The following is a 27,197-nucleotide window of genomic DNA, read 5'->3' as shown; positions in this document are numbered from 1 at the left end:
GAAAATCTGGTTGGATGTAGAAATAATTTTTAGCTGTCAAAGTTAAATGATATTTTATCTACCACCTAGTTTCTCTGCCAGAACTTGATCCTGGGCTCCATCCTCTAACCTTTATTAATTCCATCTAGTCCCATCAGACGACTTCTTTCTTCATTTTGTTTTGGTTTGTAGGTGAATATGGAAAGTACCAAAGTAATTTTCACCCTGCTTTCAGTTCACATCACGTGCATGATAAGAGTAGCTGAGGATTATAATTGTAGAAACGTTTTCCAAAGCGTCAGCTCAAACAGGTGTTAACACGAGGTATTAAGAAAGTTAATGTTGAAATGAAAGCAGCTGATATTTGTGTAGTTAGAGGTTAACCTAGAATATAAGGTAATGAATTTTGTCCTGCATATTTTCTCTGCAATTCAGAGAAGATTAGCTTAAGTCCCAGTCTTTCAGTGAGCTTTGCACCAGAGAAATTTTCTACTGTTCCAAATCATACACTGTTACTCCACTAGCATAGTTCTTAGTAAGTATCCATGTTTAGTCCTGAATTTGTTCACCTGTTGTACATGCAAAGTAAATCAGTTTTACTTCTCACCCAAACATACCGTTTTATGAGTAGGTAACACTAACTTAAATAGCCATTATTAACTAATAGATTAATGCTGATCTACTTTTCTCCACTGTTTAATAAATGCTGGGCAGATTTGGATAATTCAGAAAATCTAGCTAGAGTCTTCTCTCAAAAGTGACTGGAGTAATGAATATGTGTCCAAAGATCATACTGTTTCACTTTGCTTTTTATGAAGTTACGTTCTTTTAGAGAAAGTTTATGTTCCGTAGAAATCGGGAAAGATTCTAATTAACAGAGCAGAATGTTTTTTTGGAGCTGTTAATGTGTCTTTCTTATCCAGATCCCATAAACATTAGGTATTTTCTTGATTTGATTAGACATGAATGTATCAATGCCTGTTGTAAGCTTGAGTTCACCCTTATGTCCCCAGCTACCAGCCATTCACACTGCTACTGTTTGAGCTGAGGTGGCATTCTTGCTAAATGTAAAAAAGACCCTGATGAATTTTAGGACCTGAAATTAAAGCTTTTATTACCTCCTTTCTTGCCTTTCTGTACCTGGGATATTATAGGAATATGTTGCTGTGGGCACCGTTTTCAGGAAAGCCGCCAGCAGAATTCTGCATTTCTTCCTTTGACTTTTTTCAGTTTTGCTTACTCTGCTGTCTGCATTATTTAGCCCTTTATGTAACCTTCTCTTGCTCCATACTTGCATTCACCTGGCAGAATTAGCCAAGATTGCTGTACAAGCAAGACTTTCAAATACTCTCCTTTAGAGTACACCACATTCTCTTGCACACATAGCAGTTTGCGATGGATGGCCCTCTCAATCACAGCTAGAAAAACACTCCTCTAATGTAGTTTTGTAGAGTATAAGCATGAGTTATACGTCAGATGGATTCAATGCAGACAGGATTAAGGATGTAAAAACAAAATGCTACATAGTAGTAGAGTGACAAAAAGCAGCCACAAAGCGCTTAGCGCTTACTGTAGGGAGTCTGAGAGGTGCCTGTTGTTACTCCTTATGTTTAGCATTTGTGCTTCAGCTCTTCAGCTTGCTCTAAGAGTGAAAAAAAGAGAAAAGGAAACTTGACCTTGACCTCAGGAGTACAGCTTGACCCCACTGCTACTGGAAGAATCATGGAAGTGCTTTTCCAGTTCCATTAATACCTTCCTTATATTTAAAGAAAGTTTTAGCAGCCAAATGACATGACCCACAGCAGAAGGGGACTTAACCTTGTAAGTGCCACACTTAAATTTTTATTCTTCTGGGGAAAAAAAGGGGCATAGACTTCCTGGCAGGCAGCCAGTGAGTGAAGTCAGGTGGAATTTGCCTTCACTTGGTTATAATCAGCTTTGTCCCTTTGTTGATGCCACCTCAGCCATACGCTGTTGCCACCTTCTCATCCTGCCACTTACTGTCATAAAGCTCAGCAAGGAAAATAAACTGAAGGCACAATAACATATGGAAGTGTCTTGCCAAGATCTGGCTGGTCATTTGAAGTGTTTTTCCTTTTTTCTGTGGGTCAGAGATGAAGTCAGAACTATATGTTGTTTCATATATAGGGATCATTATTTTTAGACCAGCAGTAGGTTTTAGCCTCTGCATGTAATCCGCTCAGAGCCACATGAGGCATCAAGGTTTGCACAGAGTGTGGAGCTCAGAGTCACTGATGTTGAGTATAACTTGAGTTTTGGAAGTTTGGATGCTCAAAGCACTGAATTGTGTGGTAATTTAAAGCTCAATGACTCATGTTCGTCTATGTCAACTTCTGTTTCAGGCATGGGAGATTTGTGATAAAAGCTTTTTATAAAACCAGATCCCAACTTATGTAATTCTTAGTACATTGGTGTTCTCTGTGTTAAGGGAGGGAGATATGTGGCCAGAGTGCCACTGAGTTTGGAGTGTGCATGTACTGCAGACAGGAATCTTTGCACGTTCTCAGCAGCCAGAGACAGTGTATACAGAGGGTATCTTGGTACATGTAAAGGTTATCAGGGCCCAGTCTGAAAAACACCCGCTGAACTGCGTGAGTTTGGTGCTGCCAGTGAGAAGGTTTGCCTAGGATGTCATCCCTCAGCTATACATAGCAAACTCAAAGCTCCTTACAGAGAAACCTCTTACCAGTCACTTTCCACAAATGGTGCATATACCTAAAGGTACTTAGTGAAAATCCTTGAGAGGTATTTAATGCAAAAGCAGTTAGTCTGGTGTTTTTCAGAAGCCCACACACGCCACTAGCAGGGAGAAGTGCAGGGCAGCTACAGCACAGCACTTGGGCCAGTTACTCATTTTGTTTCAGTTAGGCTCTGCCACCCCAAGACCTTGCCAAGATGTGTGACATGGGTGGGCTTGACAATCTGATTGCCAACACAGCCTATCTACAGGCAAGGAAGAGTGGAGATGGAGACACCAAGGAGATGCAAAAGAGACGTAAGAGCCTCTCACTGCCCAAGATTGATCAATGCACAGAGGTTAGACAGTCCATTGTTGCTGATTATGACAGCATCTGTGAGCAGCAGCCTATTGGCAAGAAATTCTTCAGAGACTTCTTAGAGACAGTGCCAGAATATTTGGTAGCTAGGGACTTCCTGGATGAAGTGTCAAACTGGGAGTTGGCAGAGGACAATGTCAAGAGCAGTACCATGGAGAATATGGTCACCAATTTTCTTAAGGCAGGATCCAAAAACTATCTAGCTTTCATGAGCTCTGATTTGGCCAGCAAATGCCAGGCAGCTACTGCGAAAGACTATGAGAATGTCATGCTGCTGGCCAAGGAGGAAACGAAACTCTTCCTTAAAGACAAGCCCTTCCAGGACTTCCAGACCACCCCCTTCTATGACAAATTCCTCCAATGGAAAGTTTTTGAGAAGCAGCCGGTAACTGAGAAATACTTCTATGAGTTCCGAGTGCTGGGCAAAGGTGGCTTTGGAGAGGTAAGAGCTGTACTTTGAAGGATGTGGGTCATCCCTCCCCTTTCAAGACCAGCAGGTGGGTTTGGAAAGAGGAACTTGGCAATGGATTAAGAAATTGTCTAAGGTTTTGCAAAACTTGCTCCTTCAGATTGTCCATTTCCCAGAAATTAGGCTGTTTGTTAATCTATAGTGTAATATAGGCTCCAGGTGTCTGTTAGTGAAGAGCTACTCATATTCTGTATCTGTGCTAGTAAAAAAGCAGGCTTCTTTACAAAAGCTTGCATGACTGTCAAGATAGTTAATTATTAGTCTGCTCCTTGGCACTGTTTTAGCCTGTGCTAGCTCACACGCTCCCAGATAACTCCTAGGTGTGGTTTAGAGAATAGCACAGATCAGGACCTGTTCCCAAAACACAGTATGAATGAGGCTACCTTGTTTTGAGATGGAAGAGAGTTCAGCTACAGAGATGCAAGCTGTATGTGCTGCTTATTCTCATGATCAGAAAATGGGTCCTTGTTTATTTTATTTGCTAATACCTGTCTACTAATGGTGTCCTCAGGAACTTTGCATAAGGTCCACCCTGTACTGGTCCAGAACAGAACAGATCGTACGCTTGTTTTTTCCTTATTTTCTCTGCTAATATACTCTGCCACAGAAGTTAGCATCAGCAGCTACTAATAGGCATCTGTAATTCCCCAGTTCCTGCCTATTATTGCCTTTGATATTCCAGTCTGTACGTGTAAAATTCTTTCATTACCTTTCCTTGTGCATCTTGCTTCTCTAGGTTTGTGCCATCCAGGTGAAAAATACTGGCAAGATGTATGCCTGCAAGAAACTGGATAAGAAAAGGTTGAAAAAGAAAGGTGGAGAGAAGATGGCACTACTGGAGAAAGAGATCCTGGAGAAGGTCAATAGCCCTTTCATAGTCACACTAGCTTATGCCTATGAGAGCAAAAGCCATCTGTGTCTTGTCATGAGCCTCATGAATGGAGGGGATCTGAAGTATCACATCTACAATGTGGGAGAAAGGGGTTTAGCAATGAACAGGGTCATTTATTACTCAGCTCAGATCACCTGTGGGATTCTGCATCTCCATTCCATCAAGATTGTGTACCGGGACATGAAACCAGAAAATGTCCTCTTGGATGATAACGGCAATTGCAGACTGTCTGATCTTGGATTGGCAGTGCAAGTCAAAGAGGGAAAAAGCATCACTCAGAGGGTGAGTACAAATTCATTGAACATGGGCAGTGGGAAGGGAAGGTATTCTATTTCTAATGCATTATGAGTCCAAGGGTTAATTCCCTGGGATTTGTTCTTTGCTAAAGACCTTATGTGGTCATTTCATTCTAAGAGACAGGTGGTAAGAAGATTTGGTTAATTAACTCTCTAGATGCTATATGTAGTAAAATAATTTCTCTTACACAGAAAGAGTAGAATCAACTTGACCTGTTGTTTCTCTTAAGATAAACTTTTGAGCCAGTCATTTTAGAGTGGCTAACACAGGTGCCTTGTGCCTTGAGCAATAGTGCATAGTCAGGGATTTAACCAATTGTTTGTTTAATGAGCAGCAGTCAAAGATATGACTCCTGTATTCAGTTTTTGCTCTTAGAAGAATACAGTTTCTTCCAGATTACTCGTTAAGTGATGGTAGTGATTGTGTTGCAGGTGTTCATGGTGCTGCACAATAAACCATTGCCAAGCTTCCTCCCCTCACAAATTCCTGAAAAGTTAGCAGACTTGATGACAGTTTGCAAATGTACATGGCTGTGTGCGTGTGTAGGAAGAAGGAGATGGATGAGCAGCTGTTTTTTGCTGTGTGAATTAGACTGTGCAGCATTTCAGCTGTGCCTGTGGTCATCCCAAACTAACCCAGATTTGTAATAATGTCATGAGGTTTACACAAGAAAGATGTATTCAGGTAGCTTAACTATGAAAAAAGTGTATTTCTCTCAAGGTGTCTGGAGCTTAAAGATGTATATGATGAGTGAATGTGTCTGAAATACACTAAGAATATGAAGAAACGGAAGCAACATTATAAACTCACAAACGGGTCTAACTGCCTTATGTTAAACTCCTCAAGTCTTTCACGTTACTCTGTAGAAATTCAGTAGAAGAGAGAGGACCTGCTGGTAACCTTTTGCATCATGCTTGAAGTACACATTTCTTTTGATGATGTTACTTAATGCAGTAATTTGCAGTTTGAAGGATATATATTTTTTCTGGCAGTTTAAAAAGTTTGTATTCTGAGTGTTTTTAGTTGTCAGTGAGAGAAAATATGGAAGCTGATGTATTTTTAGATATGAAGTAATTTTAAAATGAGACTGCATTGTGTTTTAGATATGAAAATACAGTTTCTGTGAAAGCTAAGGCAGGTTTTTAAATAGAACTTAAGTGAAATGGGAATGTTGTTTTGTGAAGATAGCATTTTGATCAGTGAACCCAAAGCTATGAGCCTTGCTGTGCTTTGCAAGTTATAGATGCACGCAGTTATTATGGTCGGAAAAAAATAATTTTGTCCAAGGGCAGTTTTTCGTACTTGTAAATATGTGGGGTTTGGCAGAAGGAAAAAATCCAGAATGAAAAAGTGTATTTAGAAATGTCTAACCACTTCTGTTGGTATGAGGGGTAGAATCTCAAGGCAGTAGTGGACGAGGTAGTTGTTCCTCCTCGCTTTCTATGACAGTCATCAAGTTGTTATAATGATTTTTCTTCTGTTGTTGTTCACTGTTTTTAGAAGCACTATTCACAGTTGTATGGTTGCTTTTATTAGAACAAAAACTGCAATGAATAATATACTACACGATTGTAGTGTGTTACAAGGAATTTCTGTTAAAGGCAGTTTTATTCATACAGGAAATTGAAATAGGAGAAGGAAGAAAAAGAAGTTTTGTTTTTTGTTTTTTGTTTTTTTTTTCATTTTCTGTATCAGCTATGAGGGGTTAAATGAATAGTAATTCCCAGTATTATTTTGCATTTCTATAAACTAACCCTATTTGAGTCATTTGAAAGCTACTACTAAAAAACCATTATATGAGCTAGATATTACTATTATTTATAGTAATGTCATACACAGGAAGACCTAAAAACACCTTTACAAAATTTGTTGCATTAAGCTTATCCATGTACCCCCGTAATAAAATAAAAATGGTGCTGTTAAATTAATTTTTGCTTTCTAATTACAGTTACATTGTGACTTAAAATTAGCAGAAAGTTTGTATCATAGCATGCTTTTTGAGTATGACTACCAAATTGTTATTACTTTAAAAAAATGTTGAGAGAAGATATTTCTATAGATTTGGTTTGGGTTTTTTTGGTTTTTTTTTTTTTCCCCGAAAAAAGATATATGGCTCCACGACAGATTTATTAAATTTAAATTTAATCAGTTGCACCATTTTGTGGACACAGTTTTATAAGGGCAATGTTATAAGCTAAAGCAGAAACAGGCCAAATCTGCATTGTACTGTGTATCTGAGTGAAGTGCCTACCATCATAAAGCTGTTTCTGGATTTTGGATGATGGTCTGAACTGACAAGTTAAAGCTTACAATTTTCAGTCACTAATTATAGGCAAAATACTACTGAGCTATAACATAAAACCTTTTCATTTCAATTTATTTATCCATTTGCAAAGAATCCTTCTGTTTTGGTGGATGTTGTAATATATTGAACTTCATTCATGTCTCCAGCAGTTCTGACTTTAAAGCCTTGTAACCCTCTCTTATGACCTGGTTCCTCAATACCATGCTTAAAATACCGTTCTATTGCACTATGAGAATAATGCCTAACTTCGCTTTAATCATATTCGTAAGTCATTCTACTGCCTGAAAGTAATTAACTAATATCCCTAGTACCAAATGAAGCCATGGTTTGGCTGTCTGGTACAGTTGATGGTCATTTATTTCATCTGTTAAGATAAATTTTACTTAGCCAGTCTTACACATATTATGGAGAATTAAGATAGTTTATTTGGTAAATGTAAGGTAGAAATAATTTTTAAAATTGCATCTGTTGTGGCCTTTTTGTAAGGTGATATATTAAAAAAAAAAAGTTGGATTTTTTTTTTCTTTTTTCTGCTGTCTAATGAAAGCGTGTGAGATTGAATTGCTTGATCTTTCATTTTATTTCTTGTTTTTCATCTTAGAAATATCAGTAGTAGCAACTGTTGAATTCCTTGTTTTGCTGAAATACTGTTTCAGAGGGAAAAAAGCAACATGCTTTTCTGGGTCATATTTTAACAGTTTACTCACACTCAACAGATTTCTACAACGCAAGCTAGCCTTGTATTCAGTAAAGCTACTTTTATTATGAGATGGTATTCATTCTGAGTATGGAGATCCTGTTTTAGTCTCATACTCTTAAATGAAGAAGCAGAATGGTGCCTTTTTTAATATAGAGTGGTTTCCTCCAGATTGTTTTCTGCAGGTGTGAACTGAATAGATGCTAAAGATGAAGTAAAATAATGAAAGGTTTTTCAACAGCTGTCTACAAATCTCGCTCAGCAATTCAGGTTTTTCTTCCTGAGTGCTAATCTTTTCATGATCTCTCTAGCTCTTCAGGTGTTAAGTGGATCTTCCTTGTGAATAAGCAAAATAAAATAGAAAACGCTTCCATACCTTTTATGTATCAGGAGGAACCAAGTAAACATGTGGAGTAGACATCTGATCTTAGGCACCTGCTTAAAAAAATGTTCATCTCCACGTGTTTGACTGTAACTATGCTGGTATGAAAATGTCTCTTAATACATCGTAGACAGTCAAACAAAGCAGCAGTTTTTCTCTATGTCTCTTTTTTTGCTATATATTATGAAGTAGACACATCATGTGATGACTTTCATCGTTCCTTATACAGGGTTGAATAGTATATAATATATCGATTTATCTGTGTGTTTATTTTATTAGAGATTGCAAAAAACCCCTCAGTATTTTGATGCATTCTGAAAGTTTTGTACATCTCTCATGAGTGTACAAGCCATTAAAGATAAATCTGTTCTGCTTTCAAAGCATCAAAAAAATTCCTAGCCTCTCATGTATGAATCAATGCACATCACCCATACATCAGCTGGAGGATCCATTAATCCATTTTGTAAATCTTGTTAGGTGATTAGGTTATCACATGGCACAAGTGATAAGCTAGTTAACAAGTTCCCATTTTAGACATTTTCCAAGTTTTTGGTGAAGATTTCTATGAAACTATAATGTTTATGTACTGTTTACCAGCCAAAGATTATTTTCTTTGTGGGTGAAAAGGTTTTTTGATTTTTAGATGGGTGATTAATGTGGTCTTATGAAGTAATGTGTGTTCATACTGCAGAAAGAGCATTGTGCAGCAGATGGTTTAATACTTAAGTAATTGAAGAAGTAGCCTTGGTATCCTTTAAGTATTGTCATCACATATACTCCTTTTGAGAAATATTTGTGTGCTCTATACCAATTGTATGTAACTATTATAAATAAAAATACCCTACTTTCAGAAACAATGCTCCTTACAAAGGTCTAGAAAGAGTTGGATACCTAGCCTTAGTTTTTTCCCTTACTTTTCAATTGCTAAAGCAGCAAGTAGAATCATCTGGCTTTCCATGTGAATGTTATTTTGAACATATATAGGCAGTTGTAAGTAATTGATACAGTAATAATTACACAGTTTAGAAAACTTTAATTTCACTAAGGTGTGCTGATTTGTATTTGTGAAGTGCTAGCTGGCTTTAGAATGGAGGTATCCCACAAAAAATACGCAAGTTTGAACAATAACAGTCTTGGAAATAAAAGACGTAGAAGGCAACTGAAAGTTACTTATAATATATTTTTTCTTCATGAAACAAATATGGATTATATGGGATCTTCTCGTGGTACATACATGTACCTATGCAATCTACCTAGAAATGTGTATATGCACACTTACTCAGACAGAGTTCTTAATGACATCACTGGAAACAGAAATAAACTCTTTGCTAGTGGTAATACAATTATTCAGGACTTCAGGAAATATCATTATGACTTTTCACACAAATGTGCCTGTAGCATCTGTTCTGATGTGTTGATCATACCGTGCATGAACTAGATTGTATCTTAAAATTACGCCTTTTTAGATGTGATACTCTCTTTATCTTGAAATGGGCAACAAGGAGAAACTGAGAACCTGCAAAGATGGCTTTTGCACAGGCAAAATGTTTTGTCTAGTTATGTACTCACTTGATTGATTCTGGAACTAGTTCTTTTTGCATATGACAGAAATGAGGACCCTCCATCCCAAGTTTCTCCACTTGAACAGTTTGACCTGGCATCCTTTTTCTTGAAGTCTCTGCAACTTTTCCTCATACAACTCAAAATTCACTTGTTGTACGTGAGTCAAATGCTCCTGCCCTTATCCAAAAGAGTAATACCACTTAATTTCCTGAGAATGGTTGTGAGAAAAGTAAGCATGTTTTTCTGTTTAGTACCCTCGTATCCTCTGCGTATCAAAATATAGAGGAACTTAATTCCATTTTCCCAGAAGTCAGTGCATATTTGCTGTTTATTTCGGGAAGAATTTTCTGCCCTTACTGGGTATGGCTTTTGTGCAAAGCAACTGTTGCATGTAAATTGTGAAGTACTTTAGTGCAGATGCATGTGAGCCAGAGAGCTTAAATATTGACATAACAACTGTGAAAAATAAGACAAACATATTTTTGTAGTATTTATAAAAGTGCATTCATATCTTCAGAGGTTTCAGGCTTCTTCATAGTTTTCCTGTGCTATGTTTTATATATTTGAAGGACATCATAATATTTTTATAGGAAAAACATGTTTTGGTTAAAATCTTACTCAAAATGTCCTTTTGCCCTCCTGTATGTTTGTTTATTATAAGATTCTATTTCTTAGGAAAACAGAAGGAAATCTATTTAGATGTTCCTGAAACTTGCAGTTTAATTTCAAGGCAGTTGAGAAGCGGGAGGAGGGTTTAGACTTGTGAAATAAAAAATAACTCAGCAAGCTATTCTACAGTTGACCTTTGGTCATTATCACATGGCATTCTTATTGGATAAGATTCTGTAAAAATTTATTCTTCCTTTGCACTTTGAAAAATGACAGCCCCTCATTTGCTCAGGATTTGAGTGACTTGCTGCTATTCTACAGTTTCGAAACCACCATTCTGCTTATGCATTTTTAAGTATGACATGTAAAATTTGTTATGTTTTACTAGCAGAACTTTGTTCTTAGAAATTTTGATAATCACAGTTGTTATGAAGTGTGTCATCATGACAGGTATTTCAGATTTTTTTTTTTAATCTCTGAAACATACTTTACAGAATGCAACCTTATCCACTGTGAATGCCATGATCATGAGAGTGAAGGGAGCAAAAATGATTTTGTGGGATCATTCTGCCTCCTGCAGTTTTGGAGATGGCAGAAAGGGTACTGTAGTCATCTAAAATTATGAGGATGCAATGCGTCCCATGAAATGCTTTTGCTACAAAGGACGTGCCTCCCATGAGACATGTTTTTCTGCCTGGGAAAAAACATGGGAGCCCTTTAAAATGGTCTCTTTGCATGACTTTTAACCTTTTTCTTCATTCAGTTTAATCTCACAGTTAATAAATGCTGTAGCATGTTCTATAAAAAAGCAAGAGATAAGATTCCTTATCAAGTTCCTAGAGCTGGTAGAAAGCTTAATTAGCTCTTTGAATATGAAAAATGCATGCAAGTCCTAAATACTACTGTTTAGTCACTTTGTCTCTTGAGGCTCATTATTTATTACCAAAAATAGTATACATTCTGGAATGATCTCTTTGGTAAATCATCTAGTGGGCCACTTGTTGGTTCAACATTGTCAAAGGTGTTTTTACTTTATTGGGTAAGAAATGCAACATTTGGCTGATAATTTGAACTGTTGATTTGACAGCTTTGACCAGAAGCAGTATTGCAGTAACTGTAAGCTTACGGGATGGTGAGGAATGTAGTACTTCTCTTCTTGTTGGACCACATGTGACATTCCGCTTACTGTGATGAGTAGTTTCAGTTAACAAACGTATAATGACTTTTTTTATGAAGACAAAAGAAAATCCTGAAATTACAGATACAAGCAAGTGAAAACTGTGGCCTTGTTTTTGCTCATTGTTCAAGTTTAAAATCTGCTGGTGGAAGGTAGCAGGTTCAAAATACGTGGAGGTTGTTCTTAGCACAACGTGTAGTTAAGCTGCAGGACTCCTGCAAAGGATCTTAGAGGGTCTAAAAATTTCTCCAGGTTCAGGGGGAGTGTCGTGGTTTAACCCCAGCTAGCAACTAAGCACCACGCAGCCACTCACTCACTCCCCCCCACCCAGTGGGATGGGGGAGAAAATCGGGAAAAAGAAGCAAAACCCACGGGTTGAGATAAGAACAGTTTAATAGAACAGAAAAGAAGAAACGAATAATGATAATGATAATACTAATAAAATGACAACAGCAATAATGAAAGGATTGGAATGTACAAATGATGCGCAGTGCAATTGCTCACCACCCGCTGACCGGCACCCAGCTAGTCCCCCGAGCGGTGATTCCCCGCCCCCACTCCCCAGTTCCTATACTGGATGGGACGTCCCATGGTATGGAATACCCTGTTGGCCAGTTTGGGTCAGCTGCCCTGGCTGTGTCCTGTGCCAACTTCTTGTGCCCCTCCAGCTTTCTCGCTGGCTGGGCATGAGAAGCTGAAAAATCCTTGACTTTAGACTGAACACTACTTAGCAACAACTGAAAACATCAGCGTTATCAACATTCTTCACATACTGAACTCAAAACACAGCACCGTACCAGCTACTAGGAAGACAGTTAACTCTATCCCAGCTGAAACCAGGACAGGGAGAGTGGACAATTGATGGAAGAAAACATTGTTGAGAGAAACCATTTCTGTCTCTGGAAGCCCTTGGAACTGCAAACAGTTGGAGTCTAGGAAAGTATTAGAGAAGTATCAATGTACACACCAGGTTCTTATAGTCTTCCCTATGCATCCATTTTTTGGCCAATTCACAGATAGTAAACTGGCCATATGGGCCTTTGGTCTGTTGCAGCCACTACCCATCTTCCTGGATTTACATGTAAAAGAATTGTATCTCCAACATTAGTCATAATCCTGACTAAGATAAGGTGGATGAAATCCCGTGGATTTCAGTAATAGACAGTAACCATCCAGGCATCATTGTCATTCGCACTACTTAACCTACAGGGGCTATACCTACATTGGAGGGCCAATACCCTTCTCAGGGTACCTTGCAGTCTTGTTCCCTCAGTCACACTGGTGCTGAATACAGAATTTCTCTTTGATGTCCCCTTTTTGAGAAAGCCACCTATGCATTGTGCTATGATACTGTATTTGCATTCATTATAAAGAGCTTCATAAAATATATACAGAGCTAAGTAGATGGAGAATTTTCTCCTTTATCAATATTGTTTATGGAATTTTCTGTGGTTATTAAATAATAAAACCATAAACATCTCTGAAGTATTGTTTTTCCAACTTTATAGATGGGAAATGGTCAGGAGAGATTTAAAGGGAAATTAAAGGGAAAGTCATGTTACAGGAAGACTAGAGAACCCTGATAATTTTTGAATTCTAGTTGTGTGGTTATGAGTCTGTACCAAGTGTTCTGCTTGTCCGATATGCTCCATCCCTGTAATGTCTGATTGCTTCAGTGCCCGTGAATGCATATTTCTTCTGATGACACTTCACCAAAGTGGGGATGTTAGCAAGTTGTGACTCCAGTAGGGATCTGAGGCAAAGACAGTGATTTACACATGATCACACAGGAAGAAAGCAGGGAGATGCTCTAGAGCCCAAAGTTAAAATTGGTGCCCAGTTACTGGACTCTGCTTCCTCAAGCCATTTATCCCTTTGATTTTCATATAGCATGAAACTAAACTGGAAAATGTGCTATAACTGTGTCTATTTCTCTTCTCAAGTGTGAGCACAGAGGCTGCCTGCCCTTACTGCCACAGAAGAGGCTTTCTCTTTCATTTGTGCAGCTTCTTGGTGTCAAGGTCCACTGATGTCCAAGCTTGAAAGAGTAAGAACCATTGGTGGATTTTTTTACTACTCCAGTTAGTGACTTTGAACCCAGAGGCAATTTTGTTTCCTTTTTTTCTAATATAGCAGAAGTTTGTTTTGTCCCTTTTGTGCTTTCATCTGTGTGGGTTTTTTAAGGCAGACAGCTTTCCCTGTTAAAGTTAAGTTCCTATGTGAAAATGAAAAAAACTTCAGTCTTGAATGTTGTGTAAGCATGTGGGATTCAGTAGCTCTTAAGCTCCTATACAGTCTTTCTCATTATCTTTTCCTGGTACTCTGAACAGTCCTTGTGTTCTTCTGAATCAGTAGCCCATCAATTTATGATAGGCCATCCCATCACAAGGTCCTTCCCTTTGTTAAGCATTAAAAATAGAGCAAAATCTTTGTTCTGTGAGACTTTTCAAGGGTGCCTTTTGTCCTAATTGGATTTGATTTTATTTTCTTTTCAAACATAGTTGCCTATTCATTTCATCAGCTGGCTTCTTGTTACTGTATGAACATGTGGTGAGAAAGTGTGGAGGAACTGCAATTCTGTGTGACTCATTTAAATTACGCTCCATTCCTCCTCACAGTGGCTCTTGGGAGAAAAATGAAGATTGTAAAGTGAGTGACAGAGGCAGATCAGTTGTTCTGCTTTACATCTAGGGCCTATTAGCTTGTGTGCAGAGAAGAGTTTTCTGTGGTTTGTTCCTGCATTCCTGCAGGGTCTATTAAGGGCATTGCTGAAGGAGTGGAGGAACAGCTGGACAAGAGAACAAAGCAGGCAGTGGCACCCCTTGGAGGAAGGAAGGACTGAGCCCCAGGAAACAGCTGATAGAGCTAAACTCAGCTTGTTTTTTTTCCTCTGTTCAACAGTTCTTGTGCCATGGCAAACAAAAGATAGACATTCTGATTTGCTTTACTGTTTGGTTTGTGATATCAATTGAGTTTGTTTTGCAGAGATCTGTGGGAAAAGGTAGAGAGATCTAAATCCCGTTTCTCCTCATTTGCCTGTTTCTGTGCTGATGAACGCTCCAGAGAGTTCTGTATCTTTCTCCCCTGCATCTGCTAAAAGCTGGGGTAATGGCAGTGTTCAAGGGACTTTCCTTTCTCAGGACTGCAATCTGAATAGGTTGTATGAGTGTACTTATACCGTGGGCCTCATTCTGCTCGAAGTTGTGGTGTGCCAAGTACCCATTGACTGTACTGGGAACTGAGTGCACTTAGTGCTTCTCAGGATCACATCTTGTATTATTAAAAGGTTATAATTATGTGACCTTTTAAAAATTTATGCAGGATCACATTTCACAAAAGAAACATTTGTATAATTTCAGATGAGTCATTTCTACTATGTCCTCTCAAACCACACTCAAAGCAACAATTCCACTTAGCAGAACTTCTTCACTAATGTATCCAAGGACAGCATTTGGTCATTACATTTCAGAGGATTATTGAAAAATTGTATTTTGGGTTGTTCTCAAGATAGAGAAATAAAGGAAGAAGTAGATGTGTTAACCCTTTTCAAAAGCAAGTCAATTAAAATTTAATTGACTGAAATTTAATGACTATTTTTATATTTCAAACCACATACGCAAGTAAGGCATCCCGCTCATCATCACAAAAGACAGTATTAGATGTAGAGCAAGCAAAAAATACCTAGTGTTGCACTGACTACACTTCAAAGTTGCATGCCTCTGCAATGGCATATGATTTCTGCTTTCTTTAAAAAAGTTGGGATAATGTAACATTCTTTGGCTCCTTTGTGATTTTTTTTTTTTTTTTTTTATTGTGTCCCATTAGACGCTTCCAGGTCAGTGAAGGGGTAATTCCATGTGTTGTATGTGTCTCTGTAAGATCACTTGAGCAGTCAACAGGTATGTTTAAATGGTTCCTGGTCTTATCAGGAATGCTACAGAAAAGAAGAAAATAATGTGCTTGGTCTTAGTCTCGGTCAAAACCCAGTGCACATCCTAGTAGTGTAGAGATGACAACAAAGGAATTCAACTTTCTGAGTGTGGGGTTTTTTCAGTTTCCCTGTTTCCATTAAAAGAGTGGAATTTATCCATGTACAATAAGATCTAGTAAGAAAAAGTGTTTTTCAGTTAATACACAACATCTGAATTTACTTATAAATTGTATTGAGTGAAAACAATTACAAAATCATACAAACCTGATGATTTTTTTTGTGTGATAGATATACCAGTAACCCATACTTACAGGTATCCATTCTGAGGCATGGTCAGATAATCCTAACTGAATTAAATATTGAATACCAGCCCGTGGAAGATAGACCCCTTCTCAAAAATGATGCATTTATCTTTTTTGTGATATCTTTTAATTCCTTTGCTCTCTGTCCTTTTTTTTTCCTGTTTACATTTGAGTAAAATTTACAGTATATTTATTTACCTCTTGGCCTGCAGAGAGTAACTTAACTCATTGCTCTGATTCAGTTTTGCTTTGGGAATCGGTGGATACATTTTCCACCTAATAAACTATTTTTTTGCTGCTCAAATCTCACTACTGCTAGTGAGAGTTGTACAGTTTAAAACTCCCTTCACTAACCTTCTGTTTTACCTGCTTCAATAAACCTCTCCTGAGTCATTGAGGCTGCCTTTCATGTTGCCACAGGATCCCTTTTCCTTGAAAGATGATCTGATTTTTGACATCTTGTTCTCCATAATGATTAGTGCAGCGATGTTAGGTTTTAGCTTCCCTCTAATGCTGTCTACTCCCCAAAGATAGAATTAAATCTTTATTTGAAAGATGTATGTTCTTGCAGTTCTGGAGATTAAATAATTCCTTTTTTTGTGTTCCCTGATACAGCAAATGCTTAGGACTTTGTCATCTTTCTTCCCAAATGATCATCTTTCTTCCCAAATGATTTTGCCAAAGCTCCACACATGTAGAAGTAGGTGGAAAAGACTAAAATTTAAGCTCTTTTCTTCCTTTCTTCAAATTCCTGTTTTGATAATGATTGCAGAGATGTACGTATTTCTTCCCCCTGCTTGTTCATGTGTTTCTTCCCCCTTAATCATCACTGCTGACTACTTGTGAAATGTGTTTGTTTCTGCTATAAAATGGTGATATTTCAGTGGGTTTTGAGTCTCAGGGGTTATGAGATTAGGTTTAGATTCCTGCTTCTCAGCCTGTTCCTTCATTATGAATTGTAGAAAAGCTTTAGGATTGGGAGAGGTTTGTTTTAAGATCAGGTTCAATTTTTTTATGAAACTCCATGAGAAAAACAGCTCTCATAAAATTCTGAATTGGAATGGTTTGACATACCAGAGGAACAATATATGTTTCTAGACTTCTCTCAGATTGAGCTGGATCAAGTCAATAACAACAGCTCAAAAGATTTCAGTGCTACTAATTTAGAATTTTGAAGTGTAATTCTTGTTCACAGTAACCCCATCCACAGTCTTTCACTTCAGTCTGAAAGGAAGCTGTTGTTGGTCCATCTCTATTTTCTATTAAATTGTGGTCATACAGTCTTTCTGGTCTGTGATTATGGTCTTGCTTTCTCTATTCTTGAGAAACATGAGTACCATGTCAAAGTATGGTGTTCTTCTGTATGGTGTGACTATGTGGAAGGTGCACATGGAAGAGACTGAAGTTACTTGGCAACTATTTCTTTTGAAAAAACAACCTTGGAAGAAGAGAACACAGGTGGAAAGAAAGAGGCAGTCTGAAAGGAACTGCCTTGAGACACATTTATTATCGCAGAATTCTGACTTTTGCATGTCAGATTTTTCCAGTTCCTGTATGATGATGATAAGTTGCAGCAAAGTAGTGTCTTATCAGAAGGACCATACTGTGCTGTCAGGATACATTTTGATGATGATATGACTCATCAGTTCTTCAAGGCATTAGTGCCCCAGCTTCATCTCAGTAAAAATAAGAATGTTTATTGCTTCCCAGAAGGAGAAAAAAAAAAAAAATATTCCAGAAGCCTATTTAGTGTCTGTGTTCAGTAACCCGCAATGAGTTCTGTGGGCATCCTTTTGTACCAAATTTTCTCTACTGCTTTCAACCCCTCCACTCCCTTCCAGGTTTCATGATCTTCTGAGGCCGGATGGATCTGGGGTTCTGTGGTCCATATTTGAGCACTTGTACCCCTTTCTGAATGGAGCAGTAATCATACATGAAAATGTAATACTGTCAGGGTATCTCTCAATATTAACTTTTACTTAGAGAAATTCAATGCAAACAGTACAAATTACATGTGGAATGATGTCAGCTGCTGCATTGCCCATGTGGCTCCTCTGCACTTCTGTGGTTTTAGTGAGGGAGACAACAGTTCACTTTTAAACTTTTTTTTTTTTTTTAATTCCAACCTGGCTGATATTTTTGTTCTTCTCATCTCATTTCTGTTTTTCAACCAAATGGAGGATTTTGCTCTATATCCCTAAAAGTAAAAAAAATACAAAGAGGGAAAACAAACTGGATTTCATTTTCTGTCCTTTAGACTTATGTTGTAATTGATGCTAAGATGTTCCCTCTTGCACACATTGTTTACGGTAGAGTATATGCCATAATGTGTAGTGGCATGAGCTAAAGTTTATAGGGAGACCTGGCTCAGAAATACTGTGCCTAAAGTTGTAAAAATTAGAGGAGTTACCCAAACCCTGTAAAATAAAATTCGTGTGTTGAGCCTGTGCTTCTTACAAATATAATATGCACAAATGAGTTCTAGCTCTAGTTACGTTTTTCTAACTGTTTTGCTTTGAAGTGAAACTCTGTCACTACTTGTGTTTTGGTAGCAGCAATAACCACCATCTTGAATAACCTTTAGTGGGATTTTGCACAACATAATTTTTCATTTTAAATTGTAATACTACTAATACATTAGTCCCAGTATTTCAAAAAGATATGTCAGAAGTTGCTTGAACCTCTTCTATAGTTACCGCTGTTAGCTGAATCTGGTAAATATATAAGATACAGCATCAGATGCGGCAGGAAATGTTGGGTTGGCTGAGGGAATGCTGTTTTGATTGAAATCTCACATCCTCAGTCATGTAAGAGTGCAGCAGAAAGCGTATGGAGAGAGGTTGACCTCCTCTCTTCCCTCCCAGGTGAATCGGCTCCCTCGAGACAGAGGCAGCAGGAGCTATTTTGAACACTGTGCAGTCTGTCCCCCAAGGGGAGCGTGCCAGGCCTGATCTGGGAGGGAAGCGGGCAGATTTCCCTCTCAAAGAGCAGTCACCACTTCTCTTGGGGAAGGGTCCATTAGTGCTGCATATAGTAGTAGTCTTTATTCAGTGAGCTTTTTTCAGTTATGAAATACAAACTGAAAGAATGCATGTAATTTACTAATTATAATTTTCATAGGTTTACTTTCTTAGAATGGTTTTAAGAGTTTTTCTTGGCCCTTGATGGTAGTAATTCCTTCCAGAAACCAACAGGGAGTGCGGGTGAGAACTTCCTCATGCAGCTTATCGACTGGCTTGATGAGAATTTTCTCATTGGCAGCAGACCCCTGTGTTGGACCAGTTATAACCACTGATTGGGGAGGGAATCGGTGATTGTCTGATTTTTGTCTTTTTTTAATCTTTTCAAATTGATTGCTAGTTTTGTTTACAGGACAAACCTGACAACACTATCTTCAACAGGAAAAAAATTAATATGGAACAAGAAAGCAAGCTAAACATTAATTTAAAAAGAAACCACATTTAGGTAGAAATTGCATAGGCATTTCCACCTTTGAAGAGCATACTTAAGACAGTTTTCCCGTATGCTAAGATGTTTAAAGGCAGATACAGTCCATGTGCTAAAACAGAGCTATACCTCAGAGTTTCTAGGGAAAAAAAATCAATTATATGGAGTTTCTAGATACAAAATATGTCAATTGTATTACTAATATTTTGGAAGAATTATAGACTAGTCTGTTTAATTGTATGCATTTCATTACTGGCATTGTATAGTAAATCTGTCTTTATGTTTACAATAGGCTGGAACAAATGGTTATATGGCTCCAGAAATCCTGAAGGAGGAAGATTACAGCTATCCTGTGGACTGGTTTGCTATGGGGTGTAGTATTTATGAGATGGTTGCTGGGCGAACACCATTCAAGGATTTCAAAGAAAAGGTCGGTAAGGATGAGGTTAAAAGAAGAACTCTGGAAGATGAGGTGAAATTTGAACATGCCAGCTTTACAGAGGAAGCGAAAGATATTTGCCGACTGTTTTTGGCTAAGAAAACAGAGAATCGTTTAGGAAGCAGGTATGCCTTACTTCTCAAACTCGGTAAAAGCCAGATTAAAGCTGCAAACAATATTATTATTTTATGTATTACACAAAATGAGGTTAGATCTTGACTTTCTACAGAGTACTGAATTTTCCCTTTCACTTCTAGGAAGAGAGAGGTGGAAAGTTTTGAAGATAATATGGAAATAAGGAATTTTGTTGCAATAGTGTGATTGTCCATCCTTACCTCAGACTACTCATAGGAGTTCCCTTCTTGGTATTTTGTGGGGTTAGACTCTATATAGTTTCGGGAGAAGGGAGCAGCCCATTTCTCTTGCATTTTCTTTCCTAAAGGTAAAGGATATTCAAGTAGATACCTGCATCTATGCTAATGCAGACTGAATGCAGAATCTTAGGCTGTATCACTTACTGGAATGATGTGGGCAAAAATCCAAATCTGCAATGTGGATTCTCTTCCCTGCAGATACCTGACTTGCAAGGCTGCGTCAGTGGCTTCTTACTGAAGAAACCTTAACCCCTCTGCTTTACTCAAGTGCTTTAAAAAAATCTTGTAGAGGTTCTGGTCTTCCTGACTCATCCCAGGGAGAAAAGGGAGGAAAAGAATATTAGGCACAAATTCTTGTAAAGCAAAACATTTTTGGGGACTTCAGACGTGGCTTTGGGTTGATAAAGACTGATGGATGTGTCCCTGACTTAGCAATTTCAAGTAACTGTTCAATAAGAAGAAAATTAGGAAGATAAGCATTGTAATATTTACCTTGTAATATCTCTGATCCCTCTGATGTGTGTGTGTGTACATATATATCTAAATAAATAAATCATTCATTGCATTTTTAATGAGACAGATTGGTGATCTGCATTTGCAATATAGACAAAATAAAAGAAATATAATAAAAATGTAAGAAACAAATAGGAAACTGATAGTACCTGTCTTTAGAATACACCATGATTTGAATCACCTATGATTACAAATACATGTATCGGGTGCTTTTCCAATCTAAAGGTGGAATAGACACAGGGACTTAATGAAAATGCACAGATAGTCTTCTAAATTTATATTTCATAACAACGTGGAACAGTTTTACAAAATGTTAGTTACACATTTGCATGAAAGAATTAACTTCGATGAAAGGTAATATATCATTAATGTACATATTCTTATTATTCTAGTGCTAAATGAAGACAACTACTCTTTGTGCCTCATGAGTTTTCCCAACAACTCTGCAAGGCTGCAGAAAAAAAAATATTTTCAACAGCACATGGAGTATGTTTGATACAAAATCTGTATTATTTGTAATATGTTTAAAAAGCTTATTTTAAAAGTAAATTTAATGCAAAACATTTAGAGCATTCTACCTGACAAGTCAGCATGCTTTGCAGACATTTAGTCTTACAGCATGTTGTGAAGGAAACACATTTCAGAGTAGGGGAAAATGAAATTTAGAGATTCTGAGTGACTTGGTCAAGTTCATTCAGCAAGTCTGAAGCAAAACCAGCAACAGGCTGTTCACTTACTGTAACCACATTCCCTTTGCCAAGGGAATTGTTTACCATCATTCTGTCTGCTTACAGTTTCATTATTTCTCAGCAATGGGAGAAATGTACACAGAAAGGTAATTGCACAGATTATTTTTAATTTTCTGCTATTTAAGATATTCTTACTCTTAAGTGCCATATTTAGAGAAGGAAAACGATAGGATGTATATCATGCCTAGGCATGATATGGAATAAAAGCCTGCGTGTACCTCTTAAACAGGGTGATACTATTCAGGACAGCTCATCCTTATGTAAAGATTAGTACTGTAATTCTACTAAGGACAACAAGACCTTGGGTTATCTACATAAGTGCCTGTTGCATAAGTTAAAGCTTCTCAAGGACAGCTTTACTTTGTACACCTGACTCTTTAAAATACTCCACTCTTTTATTGAAGACTCAATGTCACTAGCTAACTCAGGAAAGATGTAACCCTTTTTCTCCACTCAAGCTTTTTGGGATTGACACCTCAAATCCCAAATCTGTAAAGTGTTGGGGTTTTTTTTGTTTGTTTTTTTTTTTAATGGAGGAATACAAAATTGACGGAGTTTAGATGAGTTCATTTGCTCTTTCTATTTAAGTTACATAAACATGCAGTTCACACAGGAAGAGGTCGAGTTCATTTCCAGCTAGCTGGAAGATGCCTCAGTTGGTTCCAGTAGATGGCGTTCCTGTAGCTTTATTTTTTTAAACTTTTTATGGTTTTGGTGGTGTCAGAAAATACATCAGGAGGAGAAACACTGCAGCAATCCATTCTGGAGCGTTCACCAGCTTCTAGTGCTTTTTGGTTTATGTTACAGAAAGGAAAAGCAAAATAAAGTGATATTTTTGGGAGTGCATCTGCCCAGTAGGATTGTCAGCGCTACTAGCCCACCAGTGTTCTCAGGACACTAGTTAATTTGAACAGCAACTCTGATGCACTTCAAGCTAACATGGAATGTAAATAAATAACATCACTCTCCAGGGCTGCTCAAGTACTTGGCTATCACTAGCTAGTTAAGTTAGGAGACGGTTTTGCAAGACTATGCATATGCAGAGGTCATGATCCCTGTTGCCTTAATCTATACAGTTATAATTGTGTTCATATGGCTCCTTTGGGTTGAAAACGTCATTGTTTCATTGCCCAGGGTGCCCGGATGGCGGCATCTATCGTTCTTCAGGTTGTGATTTAGCATCCTGGTCATGGTGATGTGCAGTGGTTAGTGGCTTGTGGTGACCTGCTCAGAAGAACCAGGCAGCAGAAGCACAAAATGAAAATTTTCTAACAAGGGAGATGAAAAGGGCAGCTGGTAGCTTCATCTCAGCTGTGCCTGGATAGCACTAAGGCAGGCTGGAAGCATGGCAGGACAGCTGATGAGGAACTGGCAGCAGTGGCAAGCTGGAGGAGCTGTTCTACATACATGGTATGAGGTCTTAAAAAATGAAGATCTTCTGTAGTCACACAAGTCTACTTCTTCTATATGGTGCTTCTACACATTTGCAAAGATAAAAAGACTTGCCAAAGGTTTGCATTACATTTTGTTCATAGAACATTATCTAGAAATACATGAGGGCTTACACTTTGCTATGTATATGATTTTGTAAGGAAATGGGAAAAGTAAAAAGCCACATGTTAGCAACTACCATTTTCTGAGACCAAAAACCAGACAAATTTTTTTTCCTACATTACCATTTTCAAGAGCAGTGCATCCATAAATACATTTAAAAAAAAATGCATAGGTGTAGAAAATACAGCGGCCCTCTCTGCACCTCCTTTCACTAGAATTCAAAACTCAAACTTTGCATGCCTTGATGCTAGAGGCGCAGTTCAAAAGGTGTGGTCCTTGGTCGTGCTTTAACGAGCACACATTTGGGGCTCAGATTATTCTTATCATCAGAATATCCTACAAGTCTCTCTATGGGTCTACAATGAAACAATTCACTGTTTCTTTTACAGCAAAAGTTGTCTCTGAGGTCTGCAGTTGTTTTTTGTAAGATGTACTTAAAATATATATTTACAATTATTTTAGTCCTTTCTGGATTTTATTACTGGGTTTTAACTATTAATAAAGGATTATGTTTGTGACAGTGGCACACATACTTTTGCTAATGTAATAATTTGTGAATCTTTTGCTTAAAATCTTTGTTCATTTATAGGAGTGGTTATTAGAGTGACACTAAAACAAAACACTAAAACTTGGAGTGTTTATTAGAGTGACATAACTGAGTTTTATTATGTAAATGCATAGCTGCTTTGAATTAAGATAAAACCAGAAATGTCATTTGTCACTAGTTTCCTATTCACTGTTGTTCCTCAGAGTCAGTCTGTAGATGTATTAACCCAATGTACCACAGTCTAGAGTTTAATAGATATTCTTATCCTAGTTAATATAGAGCCAACCATTGGACTTTCATTGTTGGACAGTAAATCTGACACTCCCCTTCCCCATCCTGCTATAACTTCAGTTCTGGTTAAAGTGTATCTTTGTATATGGGTATCTCAGTGCGCTGCCAAAAGAAGCACTGCAGCTCTTGCGTGGCACCTTGCCTGGACTGATTTACCCTGAGAGGCAGAGTAATGAATAATGGGATCAGGATGTTTTCTCCTTCTCAGCTTTGCTTATATTGTGCAATGCAGCATTCTTTGGTTATGAAAAAATGAATAGCACTGCATTTTTTTTTATACATATATATCTATCTATCTTCTTACTTTAAAATAGTCTCACGTATACAACACAAAGACACACCTGTATCTATCTGAGAGCAAAACATCATACTGATTAACAAACTTTTGCTTTATTGCAGAAATGAAGATGATGACCCAAGAAGACATGGTTTCTTCAAAACAATAAATTTCCACAGGCTAGAGGCAAACCTTGTTGACCCTCCATTTGTGCCAGATCCATCAGTTGTCTATGCCAAAGATGTTGCAGACATTGCTGACTTCTCTGAAATACGAGGAATTGAGTTTGATGACAAAGATAAGAAGTTTTTCAAAAAGTTTGCAACAGGTGCTGTCCCTATAGCCTGGCAGGAAGAAATTATTGAAACAGGACTGTTTGAAGAACTGAATGATCCTAACAGAGTAGATTCCGGGGGTTATGCAAACGGAGGTGAAGCTAAGTCAGGAGTTTGTTTGTTGTTGTAAATATCACATCATTAACAAAAAGAGTAGAAACCACCTCAGAACTTTCCATATTCTGACACTGTTTCAGAAACTCAGTGCATCTGTTAAAGAAGAACCAATCAGTGTAATAGGACATGGACAGGCTATGTAGGACCACCAGCTGTATAGACTATATTATTTCCTTTGCTGTAACAAAGGAGATAATATTTTTGTTTTATTGGAGATTTATCAAGATGAAGAACCATATTTCTCTAAGAAGATTAGAATGATAGAAATTCTGAAGTACAAAAAGCAATAATGGAGTGAAGAGGCAACACCTGTTGGAAATGACTGACTAGCATTTTAAATACAATGATTTGTTGGTTTTCTTTCTATTTTCTTGTTATTTCTACTAACACTTCCTCAGTCTACAGTTTTCAGGAAACATTTTTTTAATTTTCAAGTAATATTCTCAGTTAGACAATGGAGCTCATATACGATGTCAAACTTGGAATCTTATTGGTTAGCCAGTCTGTCTGTTGTTTTCTTAATTTCTATTAGTTTTTGGGTGGTTCGATTGTAATATGTTCAAATTGTCATAAAATGTAAAAGAAGGCTCTACATATCACTAGCAAGTAGGACCCAACAGGATCAAACTCTTTTCAAAGTTGATTTTAACAGAGTGAAGATAAGATTGCACTAATTTAATTGAATAAAGCATTTATTTATTATTATTAAGCGTATTCTTTTAAGTGATAATACCATATACAAAGAAAATGTATTTATAAGTAAATACACGTTCTTTTTGACAATCACTTTTAAACTATCAGGTTTCCTGATAATTTTTCTGTATTTTGGTGATAAATTAAGCTACAAATAGACCAAAGCAATTTATAACTGGCTTTTTACAAGACATTTATTTCAGTGCAATATAAATTTTTACTTCAGTAATTGCAAAATGCATTATACTATTAAGTGCTGTAATGGTGGAAAGGTTATGTGTGCAAGTTGACACTATCTTCAAATGTTCATTGATTCTCGTGCAAATTTTGATGTATTTTATTTTTCAATTTTATGACAATGTAAATCGAATTAATTGGAAACATTTCTGCAAATATTTGCTGCTGCTGAAGTGAATTACTCATGAGATGCACCCTGCTGATTTTCTGTGGTAAGAAAATAGGTGGCAGTTGTTTGCAGCAACTTTTAAAACTGATTCTGCATGCTGTTTACTGTCATCCGTCTAGCCATAATTTCCATTGACTAAAGTGAAAGTTGAAATTGTTCCATTCCTTGGAGTCCTGGAGGCTGCTAATACCCTGTTTCCTATTTTTCAGAGAGCAAACCTCCTACTGAACTCAAAGACTTCTTTTATATAGACACTGGGATTGAACTCACACATCTAAAAGAGGAAAACCAATAGATATGATGTCTTCTGTAGTCACATCTATCATGTGCAACACATAGCTTTAGTATTTATTTACAATCTAATAGCTCATCCCAAACATTGCAGTAATCAAAAACTCTTTAGTTTTAATTAGTTTTAAATACTTTAAGTGATTTAGTCACAGCTAAGGAATACATTGGTAATACATTGTATTGTTCTAAGTAGAAAAATAATTGTTCCCTTTTTTTTCCTTTTAAATTTGCCTTTCCAGTGCTTTATATACGTAATTTTCGAGTGAAAATCGTGAAGAACAGTGTTACTTAGGATTAGTGGATAATTCTGTTCATGAATTATGAGCATATAATTGTCTGCCTTTTGAGGGGAGACGTGGTGTCAAATAGTTTAAAACAATATAAGCTGAATTCTGACTTGGGCTTTTAATTGAGAAGGATGATCCTGAAAGATTGTGAAAAGCAGAGGAGGTTGAGAGGAGAGAGAGTCATGTGGTTCTGTCACGGATTTAGGAGAGTGCTTCCACTGCTGATATCCAGTGATTTTATTTCTCATTGCTCCCATCTGTAGAAAGCTCTCACAGAGTGGTATTAGGCTAATATATTTAAGAAAGCCAGACAGAAAACTTTATACATTTAAAAAAAAAAAAACAACCCACAACACAAAAAAACCACACACACACACCCCCCCTTTATTACAGCTAGGAGAGAGCTGTTAGTGCTAGTGGCATCAACCTTTGGTTTGATTGGTACACCTCACATCCATAGAAATGCCATTTCACAAATCCTTCACAGCCATAAACCAGTACTCTGAAATGGCTGTAGGTTTTCTAGTGCATAACTAATTTTTCAATATATACATGTTCCTATATGGAAAGAGGTTATGTATAGACAGAACCAGAATTTAATGTCATGTTAGAATCTTATATCCCCTATGATACCAGGTGTTGCAAGTCTGGGTGTTTCAAAATGTATTGCAATACTGAGATCTGTGAATTCAGGACATCATGGGTGTGTAACATTAGGTTATTTAGTTTTAGAAATGTTAGTGTCAATAAATCCCAGCAGGATGTGTATCAGTGAGATATTGTAATGTTAAGAGTTCCATGAATCATTCAAAGCAGCACATCAGAAGTTTGATAATGCACAGTTTGGCACAGTGTGTGAGAGGGAAGAATGTGTTAGTTTGAAATTACTCATTTTAATTTTCTAAAATTCTCTGTTTCAGAACGTGAACAACTTCTCTTTGCACTATGAAGAGATAGAGCAGAGTATTTCTGTTAGCATTTTGAGTGCGTCTTTTAAAAATTAATTTCAGCTTCTTTTAAGGAATCTGTGAAATGCTTGGTTCTTTTCTTCTTCCTGCCACTGTAAAGTTCCTTGTTAAACTTTCAGGAACAAAGTTATTTTAACATCCTGCTTCATCTTAACAAAACAAAGCCAACGATCCTAAAAGGTTTACGCGTTTGGTGAATTGTCTCATTGCAGCCAATGATGCTACTCAT

At 37.3% G+C, this 27,197-nt stretch overlaps 1 protein-coding gene across 1 annotated transcript; it reads left to right on the top strand.

Moving 5' to 3' along the window:
• Positions 1–97: 97 nt before the first annotated feature.
• GRK7 (G protein-coupled receptor kinase 7) lies at positions 98–26,329 on the top strand. Its single transcript, XM_030027734.2, has 4 exons — positions 98–3,498; positions 4,262–4,699; positions 19,420–19,691; positions 23,994–26,329. Exons 1-4 carry the CDS (start codon positions 2,896–2,898, stop codon positions 24,334–24,336), a joined length of 1,656 nt encoding a protein of 551 aa, XP_029883594.1. The 5' UTR covers positions 98–2,895; the 3' UTR covers positions 24,337–26,329.
• Positions 26,330–27,197: the final 868 nt, after the last annotated feature.

This window comes from Aquila chrysaetos, chromosome 10, assembly GCF_900496995.4.
Source record: "Aquila chrysaetos chrysaetos chromosome 10, bAquChr1.4, whole genome shotgun sequence".
Lineage (NCBI taxonomy): Eukaryota > Metazoa > Chordata > Aves > Accipitriformes > Accipitridae > Aquila > Aquila chrysaetos.
Note: the sequence above shows the minus strand (reverse complement) of the source record. Positions and strands in the feature narration are given on the sequence as shown.

Bases quoted from the DNA above. Each gene is read 5' to 3' on its own strand.
- GRK7 (XM_030027734.2), top strand. From the start codon at position 2,896: ATGTGTGACATGGGTGGGCTTGACAATCTGATTGCCAACACAGCCTAT. The intron at 3,499-4,261 runs GTAAGAGCTGTA...TTGCTTCTCTAG, and splicing joins GCAAAGGTGGCTTTGGAGAG to GTTTGTGCCATCCAGGTGAA. The intron at 19,692-23,993 runs GTATGCCTTACT...GCTTTATTGCAG, and splicing joins GAGAATCGTTTAGGAAGCAG to AAATGAAGATGATGACCCAA.